The 13,231-nt window shown below is 46.8% G+C and overlaps 1 protein-coding gene across 9 annotated transcripts in view; it reads left to right on the top strand.

Moving 5' to 3' along the window:
• The window catches only part of SIPA1L2 (signal induced proliferation associated 1 like 2), a 246,944-nt gene that overhangs the window by 217,497 nt on the left and 16,216 nt on the right, over positions 1 to 13,231 (top strand). For 5 of the 9 annotated variants that reach the window (XM_027531061.1, XM_027531063.1, XM_027531060.1 and 2 more), the window contains exons 17-19: positions 231 to 384; positions 2,584 to 2,848; positions 10,599 to 10,730. In XM_027531061.1, the coding sequence (XP_027386862.1) occupies positions 231 to 384; positions 2,584 to 2,848; positions 10,599 to 10,730 (551 nt within the window). The remainder of the gene's footprint in view (positions 1 to 230; positions 385 to 2,583; positions 2,849 to 10,598; positions 10,731 to 13,231) is intronic. The other 4 variants (XM_027531068.1, XM_027531064.1, XM_027531067.1 and 1 more) reach the window with 2 other exon arrangements.

Below are 13,231 nucleotides of genomic sequence, written 5' to 3'. Positions count from 1 at the left end.
ATTTGTCTCTGAATTATTCAGAACCCTAACTCTGCTGTTGAGCTCATTTCATACATGTGAGATAGCATGGGGATCCAGAGGAGATGTGGCTAAAGTGAACTCGCTCAATAATTAAGAGCTGGGTGTGTGTGTGTGTGTGAATGTGGTGGTTGAAGGTGGAGAATGGATTTTAGTCCGTAAGGGTACAGGCGCTTTACATATGCCGATGACCCATCTTAATTTCCTCCCAGGCTGTACAGCGAGATGGACCTGCTGTCCTCGGCAGCTCAGCAGCAAGCAGTGGTGGGAGATGCTGTCTCAGAAACTCAGCACGTGCTCTCGAAAGAAGACTTTCTGAAACTGATGCTTCCCGACAGCCCCTCGGTGGAGGAGGGGAGGAGGAAGGTCAGTGACTTTTGTGTAGCTTTGAAGTTACCAGAAACACTAAGGAAATGCCTAAAGAGACGCCAGGACTCCCAGGGCCATTTTGACACTGTTATTCCACCAGGAAGCGGAGTAAGGCTGCGACAGGTCTGGAAGGGAGACTTCTGGACGGATAGAGGGAGCTCCAAGCAGGCAGGCATGGCCTCACCTCTTAGCTGCGAGGACAGTCAGCCATGTGGCATGTCTTTTTCATTTTTCTTTTTCCTTTTCACCACGTGATTTTGTACATTGGCTCTGTGATTTGCTTTTTTATTTTTTAGCTATGTGATTTTGTACATGTGACTTAACTTCTTGGCCGAGTGTTGTCCTCTGCAAAAAGGAGGCAATGATAAGTGTACTGCAGAATTTACAGGCTTATAGCGGACATAAGAACCAGCCTCGCACGGGACCCATGACGGGTAGTCAGAAACAAGAGCTGTTAAAACTCACACCGCCTGACTTTTTTGCTCCAGAACTGTACCAAGGGTGGGTTGTCTAAGCCATCCTGCTGCGTTGTCATCCTGTCCCACAAATGGGCAGGAGTTACGTACTCTGCCGCCTGTTGCTACCATCAGATCACCTAGTGTCCTTACTCGCTTTAGCGTTGTCATTCATTGTTACAGTCCCTCAAGCCTCTTGGTTAATGTGTGGAAGGTACGAAAAGGAGCTCACAGGCAGTCTAGTCCAGTCTCCTCTTTTGGCAAGTACCTGAGGGCCCGAATGGTGATGTGATGTGCCCATAAGTATTTGGCGGCAGTGAGCAATGGAGTGCAGCCTTCTCCCTGCTAATTCAGCACTCTCTTGTCCAAATGAAAAGAAAAAAGTCAGGCATTGCCGTCTTGACTGTGATCAGGATAAACAGCAAGTCTTTGTGCTCCCTCTCTTCCCTATAATAAAACAATGCTGCAATTAACCTAATTGTGTTCTGAGAGTAACAGTCTAATGAGATGCTACCTCAAAGCTGCTTTAATCTAATGGGTCTGTAATCGAGTTCTGAAGAGCCTGCTGGTCGTGTGTGAAGTGGGAATCCCAGCAGAATTCAACAGAATGAGTCTTTTTTTTCTTTTTTTTAACTTGTATCCAATCACGTATATGGTACTATATGAGCTTGGGTGCAGGCTGTTGTACCAAAAATGCAAATGCCTTTTCTTTTAATAGGAACGAACTTCTCCTTGACATTTTTCTTTTTTTCTTCTAAGACAAACTGCCTTCTTTTCATGGTGTAAACTTTGTAGTTCATACACACTCTGGTTCCCATTCATCAGTTGGACAGCGTCGACAGAATGGAAGGAACGCATACAATAGAAATATTTTTAGCCTTGTGGCTGCATTGACAAACGTAAATAGCCGTTTCTATATTTGCTTGATGCAAACTTTCTGGCTTTTACTAGTATTGATGCAAAAGGAATAAGGAATGTGGTTCAGAATATGAGTTAGAAACTCAGATTTGATTAAATTTTTCTTGAGTTTTTGACTGCTTGCTTCACTAGTATGAATTTTCCTTACTCCATCTATGATTTAACAATACTTTTAATGGTTTCTTTAAATCCAATTATGATTGACTACTATAACTCAATTTTCAGTAACGGTAATAAACTTTTATGAGTGTTACTTTAAAGTGCATAGACAATAAGATTTTCCTGGACTGATACTGTCTTTCTTGAACCTTTTTGTTCAATGTAGAAAGCTGCTCTGCTCAAAAAATTGATGTTATTACCTAGATTAGATTGAAGCTCACATGTAGGTGATTGGTACAGAAATCACCTAATATTAAAATGCAGTCATTTCTAATTAAAATCAAGCCAGCAGTCGGTGTGGTTTCAAATAACTATTGCCTTGAATGGCGACCTTCTGTATTTCCAGAAGCTGCCGTGGCTATATGGTAATGGAGCTGCCATTTAACATTTCAGAATTAATAAAGCTGTGCATGTCTAATTCCTGGTAATATTTCACAGAACGTCAGAGGAGGAAAACATTCAAATCCAATAACTGCAGGAAGCCTTTGTTTGTGTCTGTGACCCAAGTGCCTGGTGTAACATCGCTGAGCTGCAGCCCTGAGCCTTCCTGGGGACAGCTCAGAGATGCCCACAGGGCAGGTTCGGGACCCACCCTAGTTAGGTGAGCTCCACGCTTCCAGCTTTCTGATGTCTGTTCTCCTCTCTCCCCTGTGTGAACCCCTAGTTCTCGTTCTATGGGAACCTGTCTCCACGGCGCTCACTGTACCGCACCCTCTCGGACGAGAGCATCTGCAGCCATCGCAGGGGCTCTTCCTTTGGCAGCTCCCGCAGTTCCATCCTTGACCAGGCACTGCCCAACGATATCCTGTTCAGCACCACCCCTCCCTACCACAGCACCCTGCCACCCCGGACCCAGCCTGTGCCCAGTGTGGGGAGCCTACGCAGTGAGTGCCTGGGGCGGACCGCGCCGGCCTCGCGGGCTCTCTGGGGTGGGTCTCTTACAGAGGCTGGGGGGACTTGCTTATTCTTTAATCTATATATATCATTTGGTTGGGTGTTTGGGTTTTTTTAGTAATTTTTAAAGGTGTAAAGACCCTGATGCTGGGAAAGATTGAGGGCAGGAGGAGAAGGGGACGACAGAGAATGAGATGGTTGGATGGCATCACCAACTCAATGGACATGGGTTTGGGTGGACTCCGGGAGTTGGTGATGGACAGGGAGGCCTGGCGTGCTGCAGTCCATGGGGTTGCAGAGAGTCAGAAACGATTGAGTGACTGAACTGAACTGAACTGAAAGGTGATAAAGCCCCAAAGTGGACTTTTTTCAAAAGTTAAGCACTACTGCCAATTTGGCAGAAAATTGAAAATCCCACATTAAACATTTTTATCAAGGCAAAAACTAACCTACTATAACTGGGCTATTATGTCTATAAAGAAAAAAATGTCTAAAACTCGATTTTATAAAGAAAAAATGGTGGCATGGGGCAGATTTCCTGGTGGTCAGCATGCAGGGACGAAGGTTGATTTCCTCACCTTCTGTGTCTGCTGCTTCCTAATCTTTGAGACCTGCTAATGGTGATGGTGAAGGTGGCGCCGGGGCATCAGGATGCATGGGCCCAAGCCCCACCACTTAGATTCTCTGTGTCCAGTTCACTCTTTATATATTAGCCACAGTTGACTAGATACTTTCTAAATGATTTTCCTTCAGATCCTAAAATCTTTCCTTTTTATGTAGTGTTAGTTCCTTATTAACATGTCAGTGTTGAAGGGTGATTTTTTTTTTAACATTAGTTAGCTTTATTTTCTTTGTTCATAGTTAATTTCTGTTGTACAGAAAGAATGAGGATCTAATCAAATATATCTGTCATCAGGGGTTTTTTGGTTGTTTTTTGAATTTCATCATAGAAAGCATTATCTTTAGAATCCTTTAGAACCAATTTGAACTTCATATGTAAATCCCAGGCTAAATGACATAAAAGCTCTAATAATCTTTCTAATGTTTAACATAATTAGGAATGAACGTGGTCTCATAAAATTCTTAATCTATTTCTTTAAGTAACATAATATCCTGCTTGTTACGAAAAGTCCTTTTGCCCAAACTGGAGAAACCTTTATACTCTTTATTGATAAGGATATGAAGGTCAGACAGACATATTCTAATACCCTAATATTTCTGCAAATGTGTGTCCTTTTTTGTAAATAGATGACTTTAATGGCCTCTTGAAAGCTCTCCTGAAACCAGTGAAACTATTTTCTTGCAAATGTTATATCTTCCACTTAAAATGCTTGTGGTGTGATGGTGAAATCTACAGAATAAATGTTAATATAGTTCTCACATTCTTACATTCATTTGCTTCCACGTGGAGAACGCACAATTGGCCCTTAAACATCACAGATTTGAACTGCAGGCATCCACTTACACACAAATTTTTTTCCAGTGTAAATATCACGGTCGTGTATGCTCCACGGTTGGTGGAATCAGGGGATGTGGCACCTCGGATATGGGGGCCAACTATACAGTTATACACAGATTTTCTATTGCATGGGAAGTCCACACACCTAACCACCACATTGCTCAAGGGTCAACTGTATATGCTCTTTTTTGTTTAACTTTTTTTCTTAATGAACATTACTTACTTAGAGCCATCTTAGTGTCACAGCAAAAGTGAGCATAAGGCACATAGATTCCCACATACACACCCCCGTCCCCACAGGCACAGTCTCCCCATTATCAACACCGCTCATCGTGGGGGTGCGTTACGGAATATTGACACATCCTCATTACCCATAGTGCATAGTTTTCGTTAGGGTTCACTCTTGTCGTTCATTCCATGAGTTTGAACAAATGCATGACGACACGTATCTTCCGTTATGGTAGTATACAGGATACTTTCATCTCCCTAAAATTCCTTTGTGCTCGCCCTGTTCATCCCTGTCTCCTAACTTCTGGTAATCTCCATAGTTGTATCCTTTCCAGATTGTCGTATAGTTGGGATCGTGCAGGAGGTAGCCTTTCCAGATTGGCTTCTTTAGCATCTCACTTAGTAAAATGCACCCAGTGTTCCTCCATGGCTTTCCACGGCCTGATAGCTCACTTCCGTTTAGTGCTGACTACTGTTCTATTATCTAGATATGCCGATTTATCTCTCCACTTACCTCCTACAGAACTGTATTCTTTTTTTACTATGTTCAAAGGCACAGTTGAAAACAGGCAGGAGAGACTGTTCGCTATGCAAGTTTAAAACTGCCTGACTTGAATTCATTGTCTACTCCCCTAGGAAAAGCAGTGAGAACGGCCCTTGCTGTTTGCTCTTCTCAAGGGAAATCTTATCTGGCCGTGTTGTTGTTGTTTTTTAGTCGCTAAGTTGAGTTCAACTCTTTGTGACCCCATGGACGAGAGCCCGCCAGGCTCCTCTGTCCATGGGGTTTCCCAGGCAAGCATACTGGAATGGGTAGCCATTTCCTTCTCGAGGGTATCTTCCAGATCCAGAGATCTAACCCATGTCTCCTGCATTGGCGGGCAGCTTCTTTACCATTGAACCATCAGGGCATGTGATTCCTCCAATTTCTAGACTTAGCAACCTACTCAGAAAAATATTCTGTCAGTTTGATGGATAGAATGACAAAATGTCAGTAAGGTAGCTGGGAGTAATTTGAATTAGTTTGTCTTCCCCCCAAAATTTGGGACTCTCTCCTCCCTTCCCACCAAGAGACGCAGCTCTAAGGACCTGGTCGTCCTTGGGAAGATGCTCACCCCTGGGGCCCCTGACTCCCACTGGTTACTGCAGTGTGGGATGACCTGTGCGGTTATCTCTGTTGTGTCTACTCAAGGCAGATGTCCATCATCCTTTGCCTTCTGTGATTTCTAATCACTCAGTAGAGCCCCAGTAAGCAGATCTGTCTCTCAGAGTAGTTCCAACAGGCTGACCCTGGAACACACTAGAGAGTGGACACATGAAATCTTGTGCCCAGCAGACATCTTGAGCGAGAAATGAGGACTACTTGGGGTTGCCTAGGTGTTTCACTTAGCTTCATGTCTTGGACTGGAAGTTAGGTTAGTGCTGCCAAAGCGGGTAGCACCAGATATTTAAATAGCAACAGAGGTGGAACCAGAATATGCAGAAGGCATGTGTATTCTCCTGAAGTTTCACCATCATTATTCCTGCAAGCGTCTGATCTTCTGCTCACAGACTTGTTTGGATCTGGTTCCTAATTTGGACCAAGGACAGTGCGAGGAAGGGTTGGCAAGCCTATCTTTTCATGGTGAATCTCGTGAGACCTCATCACTGCCCCTTTTCTCCATGTAATTACCAGTCACAGGCTTCTCCTTCTGATAGCTTTAGCTTCTCCATGTCTCAAAATTGGGCCTGTCTCAGAATCTTTCTTCTCCTGAGACCAGAATCTTAATCCAGCCTTGGGAGACAGATGACACTTAATAGGCACATTTTAGGTGTGATTCATGTCACAATTCATATATATTTCCTAGGTCGGGGAGGACCCTGAATGTGCTGCATCGTTCTGTCTTCAACTTGGAGGTACAAAAAAATGACTTGCTTGAACAATTGAAAAAAATCTGAGATGTTTCTGCATTACATTTAGGGCCTTTGTTTCCATCACTGGTTTCAGAGTAAAATTCCTTTAGTGGGCCAGGTAGAAAAAAAAGTGGGAGATTTTGACACACAGTTCACAGGTCCCCAAACCAAAGATACCGAAAGGTGCTCATAGCATCTCTCTCCTCCGAGACCACGTGGTCACCTGGCTTCACTCAGCGCAGTCCCAAGTATTGGCAGGTTTAGAGCATGTTTAAAGAGAACTTGTGATTTTTTTATGGAATATATAAAACCCTCCAGGGAATGGTAGCAATCTTCATAGGTAGGTAGACAAATAAGAATTCTTAAATTTTGGAAAATAAAAAGAGTATTAGGTTCTGTGTGTTCCCACATCCTCTAGTTGTGACACCTAAGCGCCTCACAAAGGATGATCCTTGAAGTTTAAAAGGCCTGAGGAAGATTTAATACAAGTAAAAGAAATCAGTAATTTGCTTCTAATTTAGTAGCCACTCAAGATGCCGTAGACCCCAGCAGGAGACTCCGTGTGTGTGGGCTTTCACTCGCCCCACAGACAGTGTCCACAGACATTAAAGGCAGGGTGCTCTCTGACCCCATGGGGCATTTCTTTCTCTATTTTAAATGTTCTCAGTCTCCCCTGTAATGAAGAGCCCTCGGTTTCTGGAGAGTAATTGTGAAACCACAGCTGTTTGACCACCAGGAAATGCTGTCAGGAAGGCTCCTCAGCATTTATAACAGCAGCAGTAAAGTCAGATTTAATAGATGGTCCCCGAGATTTCAGGGTCTGGATGAACAAACAGGAAGCCACATGATCAATGTCCAGGCCAGAGAGTGGAGGCTCAGGCAGCGCTGCCTGCACTTCAGCCGTCTTTCGGAAATCATGACTCCCTTCGTGGGTTGGCCAGAAGAGCAGCAGGGACTCCAGAGTAGCACTGGCTTGAGAGAACTGGCCCAGAAGTAGCAGGCTTTGGCACCTAAGTCATGTCTCGTCCTCCCCACCTGGAAAGCTCAGGGAACAACCTGTGATACCTGCTGTGGTTCACCGAGCGCCGGGGCTAGCTCCTGCATGTACTTCCCCAGACTGCAGAGCAGCAGCTGCACGACTCATCTGCTCCTTGATGGCTCCTCAAGGGCAGAACCCGCATCTTGCGGATATTCCATCCCTGGGTGCTGGTGATAGGGTACCTGCCGGGACCTGGAATACAGCAGGTGCAGAGTAAACATCACTGGGGTGAGCCTAATGTCAGTTACAAATATTGTAAAGAACTTTTGGGGGTTTGAAGCCTTACCCAATTATATGATTTTCCAAGCATTAGAAAAAAATAGGTATTTTTTTAAATTGTTTTATATTTATTTTTATTTATTTTTTACAGTAGGTCCTTGTTGATTATTTTAAATACACCAATGTGTACGGTGCTTTTCAGACTTCCCTGGTGGCTCAGTGATAAAGAATCCGCCTGCCAATGCAGGAGACAGAGAGATGTGGGTTCGATCTCTGGGTAAGAAGATCCCCTGGAGGAGGGGCATAGCAACCCACTCCAGTATTCTTGCCTGGAGAATCCCATGGACCGAGGAGCCTGGCAGGCTACAGTCCATAGGATCACAAAGAGTTGGATGCTACCGAAGCAACTTAGCATGCGCACATCCCTTCTTTCCTGGTTCTCCGTCAGAGTTGGAGGAGGTTCAAAGGATGTCCTGGCTTTGCCTGTTGCTGTGACGAGCCCTGCTGTGGGATTGTGGGGCCCACTCACCCACACCTCACTCACTCTGGGCAGAAGCTTCTGACCACAAGCTTCAGATCTGTGCCGCATAAAATCAGAGCCTAATCTTTAGCCCAGGACAACCAGGTCTCCTTTGTCAGTTACCCCGTTGGGCTTTTGGGAAAGATGCTCTTTGAGCCCACAGAGCGATAGGGACAGGACGAGGGTACGATGGACTCTAGCCCAGCACTGCTCTCTCCCTGCGTTTGCCCCTTTTTCTGTCTCTGCTGTTTTTTCCTTTCTGCCTGGCTCCAATTAGAACAGCAGTCCCCAGCCTTAATGGCACCAGGGACTGGTTTCTTGGAAGACAGTTTTTCCACAGACCAGTGGCGGGGGTTTGGGTGGATGGTTTCAGCATGGTTCAAGCACGTTACATGTCCTGTGCACTGTATTTCTATTATTGTTACATCAGCTCCACCTCAGGTCACCAGGCATTCGATCCTGAAGGTCGGGGACCCCTGGGTGAGTGCCGGTCGGCATGGTCTGGTGGCCCCGAGGAGAAAGCACACAGAGTGTATTGGGTCTGATTTTAGGCTCTAAGATGCTAAACGCTCAGGTGAAGGACTATTTCTTTACAAAGGCAAAGAAGATCCTCAGCTTGACATTTCTTAGCAAAACGTGACCAAGAGAGTATACTTTCTGTAGAAATGTTCATTCACCTGAATAACTTTTCACTCCCTGATGTTTTCCTCTCCAGTGAGGGAAGGAGAGGCAGCGGGTGAGGGGGTGCCTCATGCACGTTGGGTTCCAGCCAGCCCTGGGGCACCCTTCCCAGAGCTGCCACATGCATGTAAATATATATATATATATATATATCCATGACACACTCAGCTGCAGGGAAATCAGTTGTGAGAATAATTGCCACCAGGTCAAATAATTTTTTTACACTTGGTGCAGAAAACCTATTTCAGCTGCTGTCTCTAGATAAAGGAAGTGATTGGCAAATGACTGAAGGTCCCCAGGCTTCCTGATCTTTCTCCCTGGGGGGTTGAACCTTAAACTCTGGGTAAAGATGGGACCTGGGTGGAGTCAGTCCATCCTCTGCCCTGTGGTGCCTCCATGGGTTCAGAGGGGCCATCAGGAGAGGAGTAGACAAGGACAGAGAACCTCATGCATAGAACATGCTGAAAGGGTTGTTAGTGTAAAGCACGAGCAAGTGGAGGGGAGGGTGGCAGGAGTTACCTTGATAAAGTACCTGTCACTGGGTTCCCTGCAAAATGGACTGGGCAGGGCTTCCCTAGCGGTCCAGTGGTTAAGCCTTCACCTTTCAATCCAGAGGGTGTGGGTTCTGTCCCTGTTTGGGGAGCAAAGATCCCACATGCCTCACAGCCAAAAAACCAAAACATGCCACAGAAGCAATATTGTAACAAACTGAATAAAGACTTTTAAAAAATGGCCCACATCAAAAAAATCTTTAAAAGTAATAAGTGGAGGGGATGATGGTTTCACATCTGAGTGGGGTGGTATTAAGAGCAGAGTGGCTCCATTGTTAACTGCAGCTGCTGGAGTTAGGCTAAGAGCTCATGTGGAAGGTGCTGGAGAGGGAGTGTTAGTGTCTTTCAAGGGCAAATCCCAGGCTCCCTCCATCCTGGTCCAGATGCCAGCACTTCACAGCCACCCCATAGGATGTGGGAGCTGAAATTACAGGTGCACTTGGTTAATTACGGCCCCTCCATAACTTAATTGCAGGCTCAGACAGCCAGGTGGTCATTATTTTGATTGGTCTAATTAGTCAGATGTGTCCGTGAGCAGCTGTGTGCCACGGTTCTGGGCAGGTCCAGAAGAGGCGTGTTAGAGGAGCTCTAGCCTTCAGGAAGCGTGTCTGCAGATGCATAATGACTTCTTAACAGCCAGTATTACTGGTGACGTAAGTGCTTCACGTCCTGTGATGAGAGTTCAGGAGAAGTGTACAGGGTGTCTTTGTACAGAAGACTAGCAAATACTCAGTGCAGGATGGGGAGCGGGTTCTGGTTTAGCCACTGATCAGACCGTCTCATTGAGTCACAAGCGAAATTCAATCACCACTTTTATACATAGCGAAATGTACAAAAGAGATTGTACCAAACTGTTTTTACGGTAGAGGCTTGCAACACTCTTCCCATGGGTAAGTCATCCCGAGGAAAACAGGACGTGATCTTCAGGGTGGTCAGACCCAGGTAATGTCCTTCAGAGGAGCCCACCCAGGAGGAGCTCACCTCTGCTTTTCTGGTTTGTGGGAACCTCAGCCCTGATCTTGCACCGGCCCCTGCCTATTGGCGACCCCTAAGTGAGCCTGGCAGTTGTGGCTCTTTCACAAACAGCGGTGGGATGTGTGTTTCTTACCTGGGACAAGAACCCCCCTGGGCCCTTCTGAAGGCCCAGCCAGTACCCACACTGCTATCTGACTGACGCTCTGGGTTTTTTCCTGTCTAGATGAGTTCTGGTTCTCCGATGGGTCCTTATCGGATAAGTCCAAGTGCGCAGATCCTGGCCTGATGCCCCTCCCAGACACGGCCACAGGGTTAGATTGGACCCACCTCGTGGATGCTGCCCGGGCATTTGAAGGTAAAGACATTCAGCCTCCAGGGCTAGGGATGGCAATGCAGGGGTCTTCTGGGTTAGCCTTTGGATGCTCTGCACATCTTCCAGGAGGGAAACGAGGGGGTGGCTTGGGCTGAGACTCGGGGCATTTCCTTAGGGAGACCCAGGCATGTGGTGAAGTGAGCCCTAGGCAAAGGGACCCCAAACCTGCTAGGTCAGGTACCAGCTGTGGTCTGGCATGAGCCACTTTTCCTTTTCCACCTGTTTTTCATACATGGAATGTCAAGGTGATGACCTAGGACGCAGACTGTATGTTTCCGCCCAGCTTGATGAGGTGAGACAGGATGGGAAGGCCCTGCAGAGGTCCGGGCTGCCCAGTTTAGCAGAACAGGTACAGGCCTGGGAGTCCAGTGGCTCAGAGTCCATGCAGACTCTGGTGGGGCCTCCTTGACCCAGAGAGTCTCTCCCTGTCTGGCCCTGGCTTCCCCCTCTAACCCTGTGGTTGGGGACAGTCCTGAGCTGGCTGATCTCTGGGGCCCTCCAACTGCCTCACTGCCTCCCACCATCTCTGGTGAATATTTCAGTGAACTTCAGAGGGGAAGCTGCTCCATAGCAAGCACGTTTTCTCCAACCTAAAGATAAAGGGGCCACAGACAGGGGGCATGCCTGTCTCCCAGGCATCCTCAGGACCTTGCTTGTGGACCCAGGGGCCCCCAGTGACAGGGTTCCTGACTTTCTTCCATTTGCTGCCAGACTCTTTCCATGACTACAGCCTTGGCTCCTGGGTAACAAGCAGGATCTGCAGAGGGCAGACCATTCTGGGGGCCTGTCTGAGGATCTCCCGTGTATCTGAGTTATAGCAATGGTGTTCACTGCCACCACCACCCACCCCCATAGAGGGGCAAGGCCGCCTGATCGGCTCTTCTCACCCCCACCCTTTCGCTGCCTGCTCGGGTAGTCAGTCCTCATCACCTGTGATGTGCAGGCTTCAGGAAAGGAATCCACATTCTTTTCCCAGGAGGGACAGGTACACTTTGCAGTCAGACTGCTTCCGGTGGAGTCTGCTGCCCTGACTGCCTCTCTTAACAAGCTGCCCCGCTAGTCAGTTTCACTCATCAGCTGGGATCAGTGCCTCTGGTCCTAAGCACCTTTTAGGGTGGGGTCTAAGGAGAAAGTGAGTTAGTCTGGGCTCTGGGACATTTAGCTGTGATAGATGAGAGGGGGAAACTTAGAAAGAAATTCCTGCAAAACACATGGGCTGTTCCTGCTCCCTTGATGGGGAGAGGACAACTGTTTTGGACCTGCCAAGTACTAATGGAGTTTGCATTTGGATTTACAAAGTAGTTGTTCCGTGTGAAAACTTGAGAATGCTCCTGTCTGCTTGGTAACGCAGCCTTCATTTCTTTCAACCAGAAGTTGGTCAGAGTGGGCTATGAAAGCTCTAGTGATTTCTCAGGCTCCCAAGACTAGCCTGGTGTGACAGAGCCCCAGAGGCATGACAGGTCTCACCTCTGTCCAGAGCAGCCTAGACAGGAGGGAGCTGCATTTTCTCTAGCATATCCTCTGTACGCTCTTGTCTCACTGCCCACTGAGAATCTAAGAACTTCTATTCTGTCTTCTCTGTTCCCCCACCGCATAAATATTTGCATAGTACCTACCACTCCCTTCTGCATTATTCATATCTCTGTCACTTCTTATTGAGTGATGAGTTTCTTAAGGGAAAACTGTTTCTTAAATTTATCTTATCTTTATTTATCAAGCGCACAGCAAGGTAACCAGATGAGGAGAGCTAGTACAGAGCAGCCAGTAGGTATAAGATGCACAAGCTCCCTGCACCTTTGAGCTGCTGCAGCTCACGGCATAGATTTTAACCTCTGAGATCCTTTTGCATTTTGTATTCATTATTCTGATTTACAGCAGTATGTGTGTGGGAATATATGGGAATCCCTTGTGGCTCAGCAGTAAAGAATACACCTGCCAGTGCAGAAGATGCAGATTCGATTTCTGAGTCAGAAAGATCCCCTGGAGAAGGAAATGGCAACCCACTCCAGTATTCTTGCCTGGAGAATTCCATGGACAGAGGAGCCTGGCGGGCTAAAGTCCATGGGGTTGCAAGAGTTGGACACATGGACACAGCTTAGCGACTAAACCACGACGACCATATATATATACTTCATGTCGGTCTCCACCGTCATTTGTCTCTTTGCTTGATTCCCTTCTACCTCTGCAGAATAAAATCACTGCTATGAAGTGGGACTTTCCGGGGAGCTGGTCTGTGGGTGGGAGGTCCAGATAGCACAGTGGCACAGACAGCAGTGGCTGGATTATCCATCCATGGACTGTGATTGTAATTGCAGCCCTACTGATGCGCTGCGGGCCTTTGGACAAGTCAGCTACGTGCTTTATTGCAACGCTGAAGGTTGATCTCCAGTCCTCTGAGGTACACACTTGTGCTGGGCTTCAGCCTGCTCATCTATGAAATGAAAACCTTTCCAGAGACCTGGCAAGCTCCTCTTAGCCCTACC

This window comes from Bos indicus x Bos taurus, chromosome 28, assembly GCF_003369695.1.
Source record: "Bos indicus x Bos taurus breed Angus x Brahman F1 hybrid chromosome 28, Bos_hybrid_MaternalHap_v2.0, whole genome shotgun sequence".
Taxonomy (NCBI): domain Eukaryota; kingdom Metazoa; phylum Chordata; class Mammalia; order Artiodactyla; family Bovidae; genus Bos; species Bos indicus x Bos taurus.
Note: the sequence above shows the minus strand (reverse complement) of the source record. Positions and strands in the feature narration are given on the sequence as shown.